This window comes from Charadrius vociferus, unplaced genomic scaffold, assembly GCF_000708025.1.
Source record: "Charadrius vociferus isolate BGI_N301 unplaced genomic scaffold, ASM70802v2 scaffold526, whole genome shotgun sequence".
Taxonomy (NCBI): domain Eukaryota; kingdom Metazoa; phylum Chordata; class Aves; order Charadriiformes; family Charadriidae; genus Charadrius; species Charadrius vociferus.
This window is the reverse complement of record NW_009648966.1, coordinates 328,940-345,332: the sequence shown is the minus strand read 5'-3', so window position 1 is coordinate 345,332 and position 16,393 is coordinate 328,940. Positions and strand designations below refer to the sequence as shown.

The 16,393-nt window shown below is 36.7% G+C and overlaps 1 protein-coding gene across 1 annotated transcript in view; it reads right to left on the bottom strand.

Annotated features, from left to right (window-relative positions):
* Positions 1 to 6,791: 6,791 nt before the first annotated feature.
* Positions 6,792 to 16,393, bottom strand: part of VWA8 (von Willebrand factor A domain containing 8) — a 106,189-nt gene continuing 96,587 nt past the window's right edge. The window contains exons 24-25 of the mRNA XM_009887708.1: positions 14,765 to 14,970; positions 6,792 to 7,224 (exon numbers count right to left, since the gene is read on the bottom strand). Coding sequence (XP_009886010.1) covers positions 7,069 to 7,224; positions 14,765 to 14,970 — 362 coding nt within the window. The 3' untranslated portion in view covers positions 6,792 to 7,068. The remainder of the gene's footprint in view (positions 7,225 to 14,764; positions 14,971 to 16,393) is intronic.

The window sequence follows — 16,393 nt, the reverse complement described above, 5'->3', positions numbered from 1 at the left end:
CTCTAGATATTAGAGGTCTGTTTCATTTCTTCTTGATATTCTTTTCAGAATAAGACTGGATCCCAAATCAAAAAAACTCGGTTGAACTGTATGTGTGAATCTTGGAGAATTTTAATTTTACTTTTATCCCACTAAGAACTTAAAAGAAAATTCAGGGAATGAACACTAATATCCTCTAATCTTTGCAACTCATGCAGGAAAGCTGCATTAACATTTCTTACTGGTATATTGACAACAAATCTCAAACACCCTGGAGAAGCCAGTAGTCACAGGTGGACAGTCACTCAGCCCCCATCCCCATTCTGCGTTTGGACCATCTGCCAAGGCAGTCAGATGGCTAAAGACACTTTTTGCAAACAGAAAATGGTTTGGATGCTATAGATCATCAGTGCTGATAGATAAATACCCAGCTGCCAGCAATATGCCAGTGGGGCACGTAATGAGAAAAGTGCATCTCATTAGATCCCTCTCAAAGAACCAGTAGAGTCTCCATTGCCTGTTTGTTGCCTCGTTAAAAGCATAAACAGATACCAGTGTTTAAAGAGTGATTTATTTCGCATTCTGCCTCACTTCAGTTTGCATTTTTCCATTCTTTACACCTAGCTAGTCTAGCCAGATTCTTCCCAAATTAAGAAGAGAAATTAAGCCAGACTCAAAAAAAAAATGCAAGTACAATATATTGTACATTACAAAATTGAACACCATTAGGAAAAAAACATTCAGGATGCACTATTTCAACATATACGCAATTCTTAGATAAATTTATTCATGCCGTCAGAAAATGGGCAAACAGTAAAGTCACCAGACTAAATGTCAGTTTATCCACGAACTGGAATTTTACTTCAGGCTTCCATTTGGGTTTCAAAATGATTTGTTGGCAAAACGTTGGTTATGTCTTGAGCCAAAACTGCCTTGTGTGGAATAAGAAACTGGAGATTTTATATTTTTTTGCTATGGTGACTATGAGTAGCATAATCTCTGATATGCCTATAATCAGCAATAATTGTTTCCCGTTAGCTCAATGGAACATCAACTTCTACAAGGATTTGGACTTTGGTTTTAATTCCTTACACATTACTCCCATGGACAACATCCTAGAAATCAACGGGTTCACTTCTAATCACGAATACTTATTAAATTTTAAAACAAACCATATGTGAATAACCAGCTCTAACCAAATACTCTGCTTTATATAGCAACAGAATTACAGATTGCATTCCCAAAGAAACAAAACATTTCCACTCTGTTTCAGCGTTCTGGAGATTTGCTTTGCTAATAGTTCCTCTCTTCCCTCAGGAAAACTGATTTCTCCTTTCTCCTAGATTCTTGAGGTTTTGTTCTCTTTCCTGTTTCTGAATGACTTAGTTTCTCTGGGGCAGCAGACCAAGTCATCATGAACAGCAAATAGGAGGGAATAGGCAGATCAGAAATCAGTAATAAAACAGAAAGCAGAATTCATAATACAAAATTATTTTCAGGAGTAATAGGGATCTTACTCTTCCAGGGCCAGACAATTCTTTTTTATTCCATCTCACTGTTATCTCTTACAACTCTGGTTTCACAAGTATTGAAGAAGCCGGTGGCATTAAAGGTCTTATAACCAGTCTGCCTCCTGTATGATTTTCAGGAAAAAGTAAGGATGCAGATGGACTGGAACAACATGCCCACACTGAAAATGTGGACACCTCTTAATAGTTTTCCTCTAGTGAATATATATGATACAGTGAAGAACAGAGAATTTCTTTTCCCAGGACGTATAAGTAACAAGCAAGTTTTGAAAATAACTTGACAGTACTGGTAAAAAGCTTCACAAGGTGCTCCTGCCACACTGCTGTATTTCAAATTAATTAACCAAATACCATTTACATAAAGGGCAGCCAGAATACTATGGAAATGCCACCACTGGCAAAAAATCTGCAAAGCAAAGAGATCTGATGAGTGTAAAAAGTGCAGCGGCTGGGTAAGAACAGTATTGAAACTCCACTGCTCTCTCCAGCTGGGGTGTAGAGAGCGATACGTGATTTTTGCTTTCCTCAAAAGCTGGAAAGGGTTTCTAGAACAGAAAAACTACACGACACTGCAGTAATCTTGTAAGAAAGCCAAGACTTAAAAGCAAGTTCTAAGAAATTATTCCTGATCAGTTCTTTGGTTATGGATCTGTCAAAGCCTGCTGCTTCAGGAAAATTTAGAAATATTTTTTAATGTTAATTTACTCTTAATTTTACATCCTGGTTTTCTGCAAGATCACTGCTGTCCATGGAATGGTTTATAAGCAGGTATTTTGTTTAGAAAATACGATTGCACAGGACCTACAGCTGATGGAGCAATTCTACAAAAAAATACTATTTAGCCTGATTTTCTTCATGCACAGCAGACTACGGGGAGACAACCTGTCAAAAGATAATTTTGTAGTGGCTTCTGCTGACGGAAATTTTTTCAGTGGGACGCCTACAGAACATAATTTCTTCTCATTTGTATCTTTTTGATTTTAGAAAATAAATTCATTTTAGGCTAATTAAAAGAAAAAAAAAAAACAGCACAAAAACCAAACCACTGTGTTGAAAAAGTCAATAGAATCTGCTTTATAAAGTTATTTATTTAGCTTTCTGAGAACATACTGGAAAACAGCTACGAATCTGGTAAGACTGAAATTCCACTAAATGCAAATTCTCTACAGTCAGCTATTGTACTAGTACAGCTGTGGACATGAATTATGACAGGCAACAAAGCTGCTTAATACATGATCTTGTAAACCAGCTCACTGCTGGCACAGAACGTGTTATTCAAGGACCTCACTAACAGACTGTGCTCTACATCTAGCTGAAGAGACTTCTATCCCACCTAACTTTTTTGGACTTAAGTAAGATATAGTTTGAAACCAGGAAAATTCCTTACCAACCAGATCTCCATACTTTATTTAAACACCTTTCCATTAAAAATATAAGCAGTAGACATACAGAACAGTCTTATGTTAGGTGTCCCGTTCCCTGACAGTCAAGGGCAGACACACTCCCACCCCATCCCCCCAGCTTCCCCTGCAATGCACAAGACGAACAAGAGACACATATGGTATGAGACAGGTCCAATAATTAACTACAGATAACCGGGGGGGAGGGGACCAAATAGTCTCAAGAGAAAATTAAAGCTGTTAAAATTTACATATTTATATTACATATAAAAAAACCAGTTCATACAAAGTGAACGTTCAAGTTATAGCAAGCACCTGGAAGTGGACCGTGGCAGGAGGAAAAATATGGAATGGCAATTTCATCAAGGATAAGTGCCAGAATTAGAGCTGAATGTTGTTTCACCTAGGAATTGCAAATGGTCTGAACTGTGCACCAACATGGCAGATTAACTAGAGTTCAGACAAATGTGACATAACAGATGCCAATGGGAAAAACAAGGTGTAATTGTACATAAAGAAAGATAATGACTTTGTACAATGAGTAATCCATTTTACCCACTATGTCTTGGCAAAGCATCATAGACAAGCCATCTGCTTTACACACAACGCTGATAAAAATTATCAACTATTGAACAGGTGATACCAAGAGATACAGACAATATCAGGATGTCTTAACCTGACAATACTGAACATGTCAGTGCCTTGAAGAATGACCATGCTATTTGGGAAAAAAAAAAAAAAACAAAACCTGAAGGAAACAGAAAGCCCAAGTAAAGCATTACTCTACACGTTTAATATATGATACTAATTTTAGAAATAAATGAATTAGCATCTACAAATTAATTTCTCTCTTGAAAAAATAACTACTGCAAGAATTCTTTCCTAAATGATCATTAGATACCACCTAATCTTTCCTTCCAAGATTAGGAATATTAATTCCAGAGGCTAAGATAAAATCCCCATAAGGGTCACTGGTACTGTCTGTTATATTTCCCCTGTAATTTCAGCTGGATACAACCCTCGAAGTGCCTTCTATTGAGACCCTGTATTGTAGTGTGTTGCTCGTGTGTCTCATGCTTTTGTTCCTATATTTACAGCAGTTATGGTTTCAGCAGCAATTTAATTTTTATTTATTCAGGTTTTCTTTTAGATTAAGTAATAGGTGACAGACAGAATTCTCCAAAAATTATGAATAAATTAAAACAAAGATTCACAAATTGTTTGATCCAAGGAGAGTACCTGTACAAAGGAGTCAGCATTTCAGTGTAATGGCTTTCCTGTCCTAGAATCTCCTGGAAATGCTTCTGTATCACATCTATTACACTTCTTAATTGTACGGGATTTGTATTCTTATCAATAGCAGTGATTTTGCTGCAGGTATGACTAACATCCTCAGGCAGAACAGGTTTGGACTATTATCCTAGTTTTCAGGTTACTTAGACATTTATTATGCTAGCCAGTATGTCTTAGAAGTTTTGCAAATTAAGACTGGAGCACAGAAGTGAACCTCTCAGGGGGTACACTGTTGTTACTAAGACACTGTAGAAATCCCACCTAGTAAACCTTCAGATTGCCAACTTTTCAGAGACTATAAGCAGGTAAGAAAACAAGCTTAAAATTCACAAGTCAGAGAACCAATTTGAAAAAAATACAATACAGTAAGAAAAGTGTAAACACAAAGGAACTTGATTACATGAAGGGAAGATGGGGTAAGTGCTATGCGGGGTTCTGCAGAAAGGATCTGGAGGTTCATGTTTAGAAAACTAGACATGAGTTAAATATTGCAAGAAATGAAAACATACTGGGTTTTTTTAACGGGACTGCTGCATGAAACACATCTCTATCCTATACTCTGATACTGCTTTATTCAGGTCTAGCAGTAACTAACCTGACCAGTTTCATGCACAATACTTAAAGCCAGACACGAATCAAGTGGAGAGGGGGAGCATAAAAGAAAAATAAAAACAACCAGAGGCCTTAAAAAAGGGGGAGGATTGAGAGAACTGGATGTGTTTAGTCTAGAGATGACTTTCTAATGGCAAGGATATTCAGAAACAAGACTGACTTGCTCTGGGAGGTTATAGAACTCCATCTCTGAAGGTTTTCAGGCATGAACCAGATAAGAAGGTTTTAGATTAACTTGCATCTTTTCTGAACGAAGTGGAATGGACTAGATTAGCACCATTATACTACTCTCATATTCCTGGAAAAGAATATAGAGGTGGTCAGTACTCTAGTTCTAAACATGTAGCAGCTTTGGGAAGTACCTTTTCTGTAGTGGTCCAAACACCATACCCAATTACCTCAATGTGTCCATCACGGCAGTTTGCAATACGGGCTCAAACAGATTTGGAGACATCATCTAGATGTTCTTTTACCTCAAGGCAGAATCAACCGTGCCTAAACCATTCCTAAAAGATGTGTCTGTAATTCAAGGTGATCCACCCATGGCTTACAAGCTCCACAGGGTTAAATATCATGACCAACAGCAAGGCTGTCTTGGAATGGAGCAGTGGGACAACCTGAAATGTCAGCTGTGGTGGATGCAAGTGAGATACTGAGACCAAGGCTGCTGGATGCAAGTGAGATACTGAGACCAAGGCTGCTGGATCATCAGAGCCAGGTGGTCAGCCTAGTTGCAACCTTGCATGGTGAGATCTAAGACGAAGTTGCGTTTGTTAACTGCATGTGAACTGCTCCTGTAGTTTCTCCTCCTTTTAGCCTTCAGTGTACAGAGTATGTGCTCATAGCTGCCAGTCAAGTGAAGTTTTTGATGAGCACCTTGTGGGGGTCTTGTAAGTCTGAGATCTTTCGTGTAAGCTGTCCTATAAAACCTCAGTGTTGGATTCAAAATGATCAGGTGATTATCCCTAATTCAATATGAACAAATCTTTCTTCTGTCTTCTCACTTCTACACTGAAGAGTTCCCAATTACAGGAGTCTTATCTTTCCTAGACCTCTGATATTTTCATTACTAAAGAGTCCTTTCCAATCCACCCATGTAGACCCACATCTAAACTTCTGAAAATTACATAAAGTGCAAATTTCTCAAAAACTATTACAAACATCATAATTCTTTAAAACAGAAATTACCAAGTGACTTTTAGCAAAGAAACTATGGCCAGAGTTTCAAGTGTGTACCGTCAATTTGACAGACACCGTAATTGCTCAAGTACTGGTTCCCTAGGCAGGTAATTCTTCTGTCATCAAAATTAAAAGGTACACCACAGTCATTACGGTGCCAATCTTTTTTTAATAGTTATATGTAGGATGTTAGATATGATAACAGTGGTGCTCCAGCAGGAGAAACCTACACATGGACGCCTAATATCAAGACATCACGTCGTAAGAATTAGTCAATAAAAATTCATAAGAATTATTTGCTCCTTAGCAAATATAATATATATATGTCCCATGGCAAACTCAGTTTTCCATATATCCATAAAACTTTCTTCAGGAAAGGGAAATATTTGTTTCTCCATAAATAAACTATGTTTTAAAGTTCAAGCCAGAGTAAGTCTTTTAATTGCTTTTCAATATGATCTACCTAAGCCTGTTACCTGTGAATTGTAGAAGAATGAGTTAAATTTGTTTCATAATTTATTTTGACTAAAAAAAAAAAAAAGCTATTTTGATTCTAACTTCAGAAAAAGTGTATGGTGTAATCATTAAAGAATAATAGCGATAGACAGACACATACAGAAATGGTTCGTAGAGGTTACATGCATTGTCCTGTTCTGCAGAAGTATTTTTGTAGAGCCTTTTGTGAGCACCAAAGAAAAAATCCCATTACCACTGAAGACAACTTATTTGGTTTGCTACTGATTTAAGTGATAAATAACCAGACAGAAATGTGTTGCAATTCAATCAAAAACACAGGAGAAGAAACAAGTATTTCCCTTTATTAATATATATCTGTTTACCATACAAGCTATCAATATGTACAAGGATATTAAAGATTAAATATTAGTAATAAGCAAATACTCTATCGTAAAGTAATTTATATTATTGTAACTTATTTGGAGGAATATAAATTTGAACCGGAAGAGGATTGACTTCAAGTATTCCAGGTTGTTTTTAAATCAGTTAGCAGCAAGATAACACACTAAAACCCCAGTGATAATGAGACCTGTCTTCTTAATATATATCTTATGCTATTCTTACTCCTTGGCCAGCTGTACATTGGTCGGTTTCGCTCCAATAGGTATCCCGTATTTGTGCAAAGTGTTGATTAATATTTCACGCATTTCGTTGTTGTAGGAGTCAAAGTCAAATACATTACGAACAACATTCGCCAGTCCTTCAGTTGGAAATTTCTGTGAAGAAACAAAGATCCCCAAATTTATATTACTGAATATCTTACAGCATATCATTAAATACTTCTAAAAATGAATTGTTGTAACAGTAACTTTGCTCAGCTTAGACAAGTGCCCAAGTCATCTTTTTTTAGTCTCTAGAATAAAGAAGGTACATTGCTTAAAGTCAGAATGAAATTACTGACACCAAACCTGAATTAAACAAACAAGAAGGAGACGATAATTAAAATATTCAGCATCATTCATGTTTTAAAGAATTGTTTGCATTACACACATAACAAGATGATGTAATCATCGGAACATATAATTAAACATAGCCTGTATTTTTTAAATTTGGAATGGCTTTCTGCTAGCCGTGAAGATGACACAAATACATATATTTATATAATTCAACTATACAATTCATTTAAGAATTCTGAGACTTAATGTTGAATATAGAAAAGTGGAAGATACACTGCTTACTAAAAATGACTTTAGATCAAGATGGATTTTAGTAGAAATAGAAATTCACTTAAGATTCACAAACATTTGTTTTCTTAGTGAAGAATACTACTTGAAATGTGATGTTTACATAAAAAAAAAAAAGTTTATCAAACTTTCATTAGTATTTACAACAAAGGAAGCTTTGCTACTGAACTGGACTGATGATTTAAGGCCAGTGTGCTCTCCCAGGCTTCAGAACTGCCACTCACATATTCCCACACCTTTTAATTATTGTTGTTCTGCAAGAAGAAAACACAATTTCCTGCCTCTTATTTCCCACTAAGACCTAGAAGCAAGTAAGACTTACAAGCCTTGACTGAGCAGTCAATTGAACTCTTGTAATAGGAATAAACTGAAATGAAGAAGGGTTTTTTGGTACCTGCAGAAGACACTACAGGTATGAAAAACTGGCTCAGCCTTTCTGCAAACTGGTTCCAAGTGCTTAGTCAGTAACTTCTGTCTTTTGATTTACCCTGGAACGCCAATAGCAAACGTACCTGTCATTATAGACCTTAAGGTATGCAGCCACAATTTCACGCTTAAATTAGCTTATTTTTTAAAGGAACATTCAAGTAATTTAAACAGAATATGTATCATGCAAAATTTAGATTTGACTTGCCATTGATAAAAACAGCTGTTTAAGTTGAACATGTCAACACATCTAAGGCACTGAGCCTTTTCACAGACACTCTTTAATAAAGCACTGAAAAAATCATCTTACTCTTGTAAGAAGTAAATAGAGTAAATCAAATAAAAATAATTTTAAAAAATAATCGCCAAATTACTATATATCCTAGAATTTAATCTGCTTTATTTTACCATCTTTGGCAAGAGATTGGAGTGAGAATCTTTATTTCAAACTTCTCACTTTCTCTTCATATGCCTTTCATTCAAATACTAGATTTCTGAGGCAAGGACCTGGATGTCCCCAGCTCAGTATGGCACATTTACAGTGATGAAAATAAATGTGTGAAGAAGTATTTTAGGGACTTGAAGTCTTAATTGTTTTTTCCCAACTAGTGGACAAGGCTGCTACAAAAAACTTGAAGAACAGATAAAACACAAATGTCAGAAAAATGTATAAATGTATTAAAAGTAAAGATATTTGAGTCCTGAATAAAAACTGAAATAGAAGAAACCAGAAAATTTTCATAAATGTTTTGACCTGTACTCTTAATCATACATCAGCCTTAGTCAGGAGTTTAATATTTTCCCAACTTAATAAATATCTAATCTCTGAAATAAAATAACTGTGACACAAGAAATACTAAAATTAGTTAGTTACTGTGGTAGAATGGAATACCACTGTTAGAAATAGGCTTGTACGAACATTTTTTTAATCTGTGGTGTAAATGCCACAGAATATTTCAGTATTAGTGTTGGTATAAAAGCATGCTAAACTATGTCCTGCTTTTTAAACCTGTCCATGAGGAACCTATTAGAAGTTCTGCATTATTACAGCTTAGCAAAGTACAAGTTATTGTGGGATAATATAAAGTTGTCCTACAGCCTGTGCCATCCTGGTTACAATGTTTCATTCGGTAAGGAATGGACAGGTACTAAAAATAAAATTTATCCCAACAGCTATTCTACGTAAAGACTGTATAAATGTTTCACATGTAACGTAAATGCAAAAAGTTTGTGACACAATTTAGTAGTGAAAGTACTAACTTCTATAATGTAAATTTCACTCTGGAGTCAAAGTAAACATCATATTTAAAAAAAAAAAAAAAAAAAGCCCAGACTTACAAAAACATGCAGTTAAGTTTAAAAACATATAAAGCTATGTAGAACTCTGTGCAGGGCTCCATCTCAGTCTGTTTTCAAGTGGGTCTTCTTTTTGTTAACAAGAACAAAACATGTCCAGAAATGTGCATACTTTATATAACCAAAACCTTTCCTTAAGTAATTATTTTAGAACTTTTATGATGATGATGAATACTGCGTTTTATGTGTTCTTCCCTTCTCACTGCAAAGCACAACCAACAAACTGGCACCAAGCTATCCTCTTGTTCACTCACGACCTACTCTGTTTCCTGCCCCGCACTAGACAATGCAGAAATCTTGGTCAAGTGCTTCAACTATTATCTGGTGTCTCCAAGGATGTTCATGGTTTTCCGAATCATTGCATAACTTCTGATATCGGTACCATTCTCCTCAATGAATTGCCTCAATAGTTCCATGCCTCTTGATCAGTACGACGTCATAAAAAAATCTATTTCCTCACGTACCACTGATTGCTGCTGTCAATAAAACCTGTTTTGAACACAAGCCACTTGTGAAAAGATGCTCTACTTCAGTTATTAAAAAAATCACAACTCTCTTGTTTCAATCAGAACAAATCCAACCACTTTTAACTGCCTGCACAACTGTTTACTGAAGAAAGGCAATAACAGTTCACTTGAAGAAAAAAAAAAAGAAAAAAAGTTGAATATTTGAATTGAGCATCTAAAAAAATCATTTGGTTTCTATTGATTTTTAAAACCAGATTACTGGAGAAAATATTGATCTCTCATCAGTCTGTCTGGTTCTCATTCATTGATTCTTCCCCTTACAAGTAACACCTCTCTGTGTACCTTAGAGTATTTTCACAGTTTAGATTCTTGGCTATTTCTTAAAATATTAAGTAATACAGGTTTTGCTTTTAACAATTTTATATTTACATATATGTATTATGCTTTATTTGATACAGAGTTGTGACAGAATTCAGCTTGGTGAAAAATTTGTATATTTATGGATCTAACTTTCCATGAGTACATATATTGCTATAGTCTGCTTAAAAGCTATCAGCAAAATAGTAATTTCCTACTACAGATACAGAATCCTAATCAAAATATGCTATACACATTGAGTTCTACTGTACTTCTACCACTACCCTGAAAACAAAGTGACAAATTATCTGGTATCCAGTCTGTAGTAAGTCCAGATTTTTGTTTTATGACTTCTACCTTGTGTTCTCACTACTACTCCCTTCCCTACATATACCAGTGCCTTCAGATGCCCGCACTATGCCAGGGGCCCACCCTGCCCCCATGACACTAACAGATCTCTCCCTACCTGCTCGTTCCTCCATGCCCTTGGCTTCCCCTGTATCCCTGATGCCTTTTCACTGAACGCTGTCACTTTTCTCTGTGTCTCCTCTGTTGTTCTGCCAGCAGGGCAAGAAGCACCATGTCTACGGCTCATCCTGAGCGACAGGCATACTAATTGATTAACCAGTGCTCGTGTCTTTAGTGGGCATCATCTACTGCCAAGCAAAACAGCTGGATTCTCCCCCTGCCCTTTCATTCACAGGGACGCTAATTTCAATCCGTTCCTCTCTGTCACATAGCCGCTGATTTTGATTAAACCAGCAGAAACCTAATTATCTTTGAAAACTAGTAACAGATTCACTGTGGTTGGCCAAAAGGGTATGTGGTTATTATTGATGTGCCTTTGGCAGCAAGGTGAGAAAGGGATACCAACTGTAATGTGACAAGCCTAGTTTCCCCTTTCAAGATTAGACTGAAGAGAAAAAAGTACTATCTTAACACAAAAGCTTACTGAAGAGGCCTAAAAGCCTGATGATCAGGATCAGCCCCTGAGTCCAGGGCCAGAAGGTACCTTAGACATTCACTGCCTGAAAACTGTTATACTAGTGCCTACTATTAGAAATCAATCTTGGATACAAACAAGAAAGAAGGCCTATCAGAAAAATCTCAGCTTTCCCAAACTTAATAGAGTTAGTAAAAAAGCTGTTTCCATTTTATCCGACTAATGTGGCTTGCCTGATCAACATCTACCAGGGACATTGGGTGAATCTAGACTCTGCAAAACAACATACAAAAGGTCTCATGAAAACTAGTGTATGAGACTGCAGAGAAGCAGTCATAGTGTACACTGGCAGTTACAGACAGCATATGGCAACCCAACAGAGTGAGAGCAGAGCTTCTCACCTTGCCCACAAGTCACTATTAGCATCAATACTTCTGACATTTGACATAACCTGAAAACTGCAGGCGAGTGAGACAAAAAGGCTATGTTCACCTGCAATCTAGAGCTGCAAGACCCTAATTCCCTATACAATCTGTGAGGAGAAATAGGTGAAGCAACCATGTTAGACAGCCACGGTGGACAACTTTCGCTGTGCCTGCAGTTTTAGGTCTTCATAGAATCATAGAATGGTTTAGGTTGGAAGGGACCTTGAAGATCATCGAGTTCCAACCTCCCTGCCATAGGCAGGGACACCTCCCACTAGACCAGGTTGCCCAAGGCCACGTCCGGCCTGGCCTTGAACACTTCCAGGGATGGGGCCTCAACAACTTCTCTGGACAACCCGTTCCAGTGCCTTACCAACCTCATAGTGAAAAACTTCTTCCTAATGTTTAATCTAAACCTGCCCTCTTCCAGTTTCAAACCATTCCCCCTCAGCCTATCACTACATGCCCTAGTAAAAAGTCCTTCCCCAGCTCTCCTGTAGGCCCCCTTTAGGTACTGGAAGGCTGCAGTAAGATCTCCCCAGAGCCTTCTCTTCTCCAGGCTGAACAGCCCCAACTCTTTCAGCCTCTCCTCATAGGAGAGTTGCTCCAGCCCTCAGATCCCCCTCGTGGCCCTCCTCTGGACACTGTCCAGCAGGTCCATGTCCTACCAGTTTGGTATCTCAAGCTTCACCAAAACGCCCTTCCTTAAGAAAAAGTTAATACAGAGGCAACCTAGCTCTGAATGCAGTGTCTAAGCTAAAACTAAATTGCTATGGGTTCCCTACTTGCATAATCTTTATGGGAATATGCTCTTGTAACTACATTGTAGACATAATCTTTTATGTTGAAGACCACAATTAATCAGATTGCAGAGTTTAGCCTAATAATATGTTTATGTCACAGTAATCAGAATATTCTCTTTACTGACTAGCCCTGATGCTCAGATGCTCTCTCAGATAACAGTAATCAACAGCAATTTTTTCTCCAAAACAACCAACTCTTTTTTGCAGAAGCAAAGAATTCCAAAATTATGTGAAAGAAATCAGCACAACAGTACAAAGAGAGTGGGGCTGTGGAATTGCTGTAAGGGAAATTGTTTAACAACATGACTAACTTCCCTCCTTCCTTCCTAAGGACCAGCAATTTTATTGACTCATTTCCCTCCTTCCTCTTTCTTCTCTACCTGAAGACCTAAAAGCTTCTTACTTTGGAATAACCAATATGTTTATGTTCATTGTTTACATGTGGCTACTCACAGCCTTTTTATTATTCAGATTGAAAAACAAGTTACAGTAAACAAAATGTTGCACCCTTTCAAAAAGACGAGGATCTTGAAAACAAATGTTACAGAAGAAATCAAAGCTGCATGTTGGAGATTTATTTGGATATTTACACTTGACTTTGAAAGAACTTAGCAGACGGGAAACTTCCTCGCTGATCTGTGCCCAATGTCCAGGTTGAAGTGACCATACTAAGCTGGTTAAGTGAAGGAGACAGAAGCAGAGAGTAAGTGCCCTTAAAACCAATTATCAAGGCAGCTTTCCCAATCTTCAATTAGAAGAAGATAAGAAACAAAAAAGAAGTACATATGTTTCTGCACTATTTGGTGACAGAAGAGAGTGCAAACTTCAGATTACTTGGAGACAGAAGATGAAGGAAGGAGGCTAGGATGGAAGGTAGGAACAGCCAGAGCAAGAAGACGGTACATTTAACAAAAACGTTAAACCACCAGTTTTTCAGCAGCACAGCAACTGTTCCTCAAGTTTGTAATTTTTTGCACTTTCATTTCAAATGTAACTCTGTGTTTAAAAATACCAGTGATATTATCAAAATGGTACACATTCCTATCAGTTTGCTAAGCAAATACCTATCAACTGGTATTGGATCCTAATAAAATACTCTGCTTACACGCTTATTTGGATGGATTCCTCAGCTTTTAGGTCTGAATTTTGTTAACTCTTAGTACAAAGTTATAAAGACAGCATTATTTTTTATTTATATTATTGATATCATAGTAGTACCAATTTACTTTCTCTTAAGACCTCGTTGCACCCTAGGGACCACAGAGCACGAAAATCTAGCCTCCCCAGAAATGTGCATGAACTCAAGATTTTTAAAAGCAGTAATTCTAAGCTGCAGGGTCTAAAAGTTTGTGTATATAGATAAATGTATGTGAATATGTTCCTGAACACAAACACAAAACTATCATGCAACCCTGTTACACTATGCAGTGTTAAACATGGGAACAGTAGGTCAAATACTTTGTGAGAAATTATATTCTAATTGTAATAATTACATTGATATTTCCACTAATCCATTTCAATCTAGGATTCAGTAATTAAAAAAATAGTCTATAAATTAACAAATTACCGAATTTATGATTAGAAAACAGAACAAAATAAAAGCACTGCTATTTCAAAGAGCATTAATATAATTTATATTTCAAATACTAAACAAAAGGATCCTTCAATTTATAAAGATAGAAGTCAGGCTGTACTGTAATCCTAAAAAAAAAATAATCATTAAATCAGAATTCACAATTTTTCAGTTAAAATGTGTGTAGGAAGCAATCATGGATCCTATGTACCTGTTTGCTAAGTTGTTATCCATCTAACATTTTCCTTAGAAAAATTCTACCAGTGATGTATTACTGTTATGCAGCAGGAACTTGTTTTCCCCCAGGAAATGATTAAAACCAAAAATTTTATAGCACCATAAAGTGAACAGTTGAACTGTCCTAATGGTATTGTATGCTGAATATGGAATTTGATAATGAAGGCTAGTATGAATGTCGCATACTGTAGTCACAGTACGAATGTGATATTTTCTCACACAATAGAAAAACAGACTGTCAGGGTTTCTTTTATATCTATAGATAGATAAACATACAGAACAAATATCTGCCTTTGTACATCTGTGATCCTTACCCTCAGACTATCTGAACATCTGAATATGACAATTACTTCAAAATGCAAAACTTTTCATAAGAATTAAATAAAAATGCATGAACAATAATGGCAACTTTTTCTAAAACCTTCAAGCATTAAAAAATTAGTAGTAATGAACTCAAGTTTTCAATGAAATCTGACATACGGTACCTGTAAATGTTTTACAATATTCACAACTTCTCTAGTTGAATAGGGATAGTTAATAATTCCTTGGTCAGCTAAGCTCCTGAGTTCTCCAAAAGCAGCCACCAGTTTCTGAAGAATGGGCTCTGGAACATCAGGACCATATTGTCTAAGCATAGCCAGTTCAGACTGTGGTTTGGGATTATCAACAGCATGGCAACTAAAAATGTCCCCTAAAAATAAAAAAGCATACAGTTAAGTAATTTATAAAAAGATAGCATCACAACAGCCCCTTTAAGTTTCATACAGCACCTTAAATGGAAAAGCAATGGCTCAAGAGGATGCCGAGTACCTGCTTGTTAAAACAAGACAAAAACTACTTTGAAAAATGTGAAGGATGAACTCGCTATGAAGAACATCAAGGTTCCTGGAAATATGGAGGTCTCTCCTGTCATTTTAATGAAAGCGATCAAAAGGGAGAAATTAACTTCAAGAAGAAACACAAGTCAAATGAATGCAGAAAAAAAGAAATACAAAAAGGTTTAAAGAAAGAATAACCGGTTGAATGGGACCAATTGGTGAACACCTTCTAATGCAAACCCAGCTGAGAGTTCCACAGGAAATACTGGATTTATCTTTTCTCTCTGCCTGTCTTAAGTATGGTAAGAAATTTGGCAAGATATTCTTTCCATACATTCAAATTATATTGGTCCCAATCACATAAACTATAAAATTGAGTTCATTCGTAAAGAATCCTTTAACAGTTGTACAAAACTTCGCAGAAGCATGATCAGATCCCGCTAAAAAAAGGATTAAAAGTAGAAGAGCTCCTATGCTTGAAAAACAAAAATCGATGAAGAACTTCAAAACCTCAATGAAGCTTCTGCCATGTGGGCCAAAAGCAATAATGCTGGGATGAGCAATTTTGTTAAATGGGTCCACGTAAGGAGGGAAATTAGGTCATGAAAAAGACATAGGCTATACTAAAAACATCTTGGGGCAACATACTTGTGTGAAATTCAGAGCAAATGAGTCTCTGACACAGAATGCCCATTCTCTGGGAACTACAACTGATAAACAAAAAGCTTTCATGTAACATGGAATTGGGTTTGCACCTGCTTTTATGAGTAGGTTATTATTTCTTGCAGAATAAGCGTTATGGCCAAAGCTAACAGATAAACCCACACAAATTAAGATGCCTACAGATAAATGGCTAAACTAACATAGATAATGCAGTCAGTGGAGTCTGGAGGGCTATTCAGTTCGTAGCCCTGGTGTAACACTGCCAGAGGCCCATTTAGACTAACACTGGACTATACAAGCCAATGATTTCTTCATCACTTGCCCTTCCGCAACATAAATTCTTGCTTTTGCTGTGAGATGCTGTGGGGAATCTTTGCTGATACACAGGATTTTTAGGACCTACCAGGAGCTTTCTGAAATGAGGCTGCTGTTGATACGAAAAACTTTGATGTGAAGTTTGGACAGCCTTATCTGAAACTAGGATAAATTCAATATCTTGTCAAACATATATATATATACTAATAAGGCCTATCACACATAGCCATGGGCATGGTGAGGCTAAAGAGGATTAAGAAGCAGATAGCATTATGCTAACACCAACAAAGACAGTACCCTCCACTGCTGAGAGGAGAG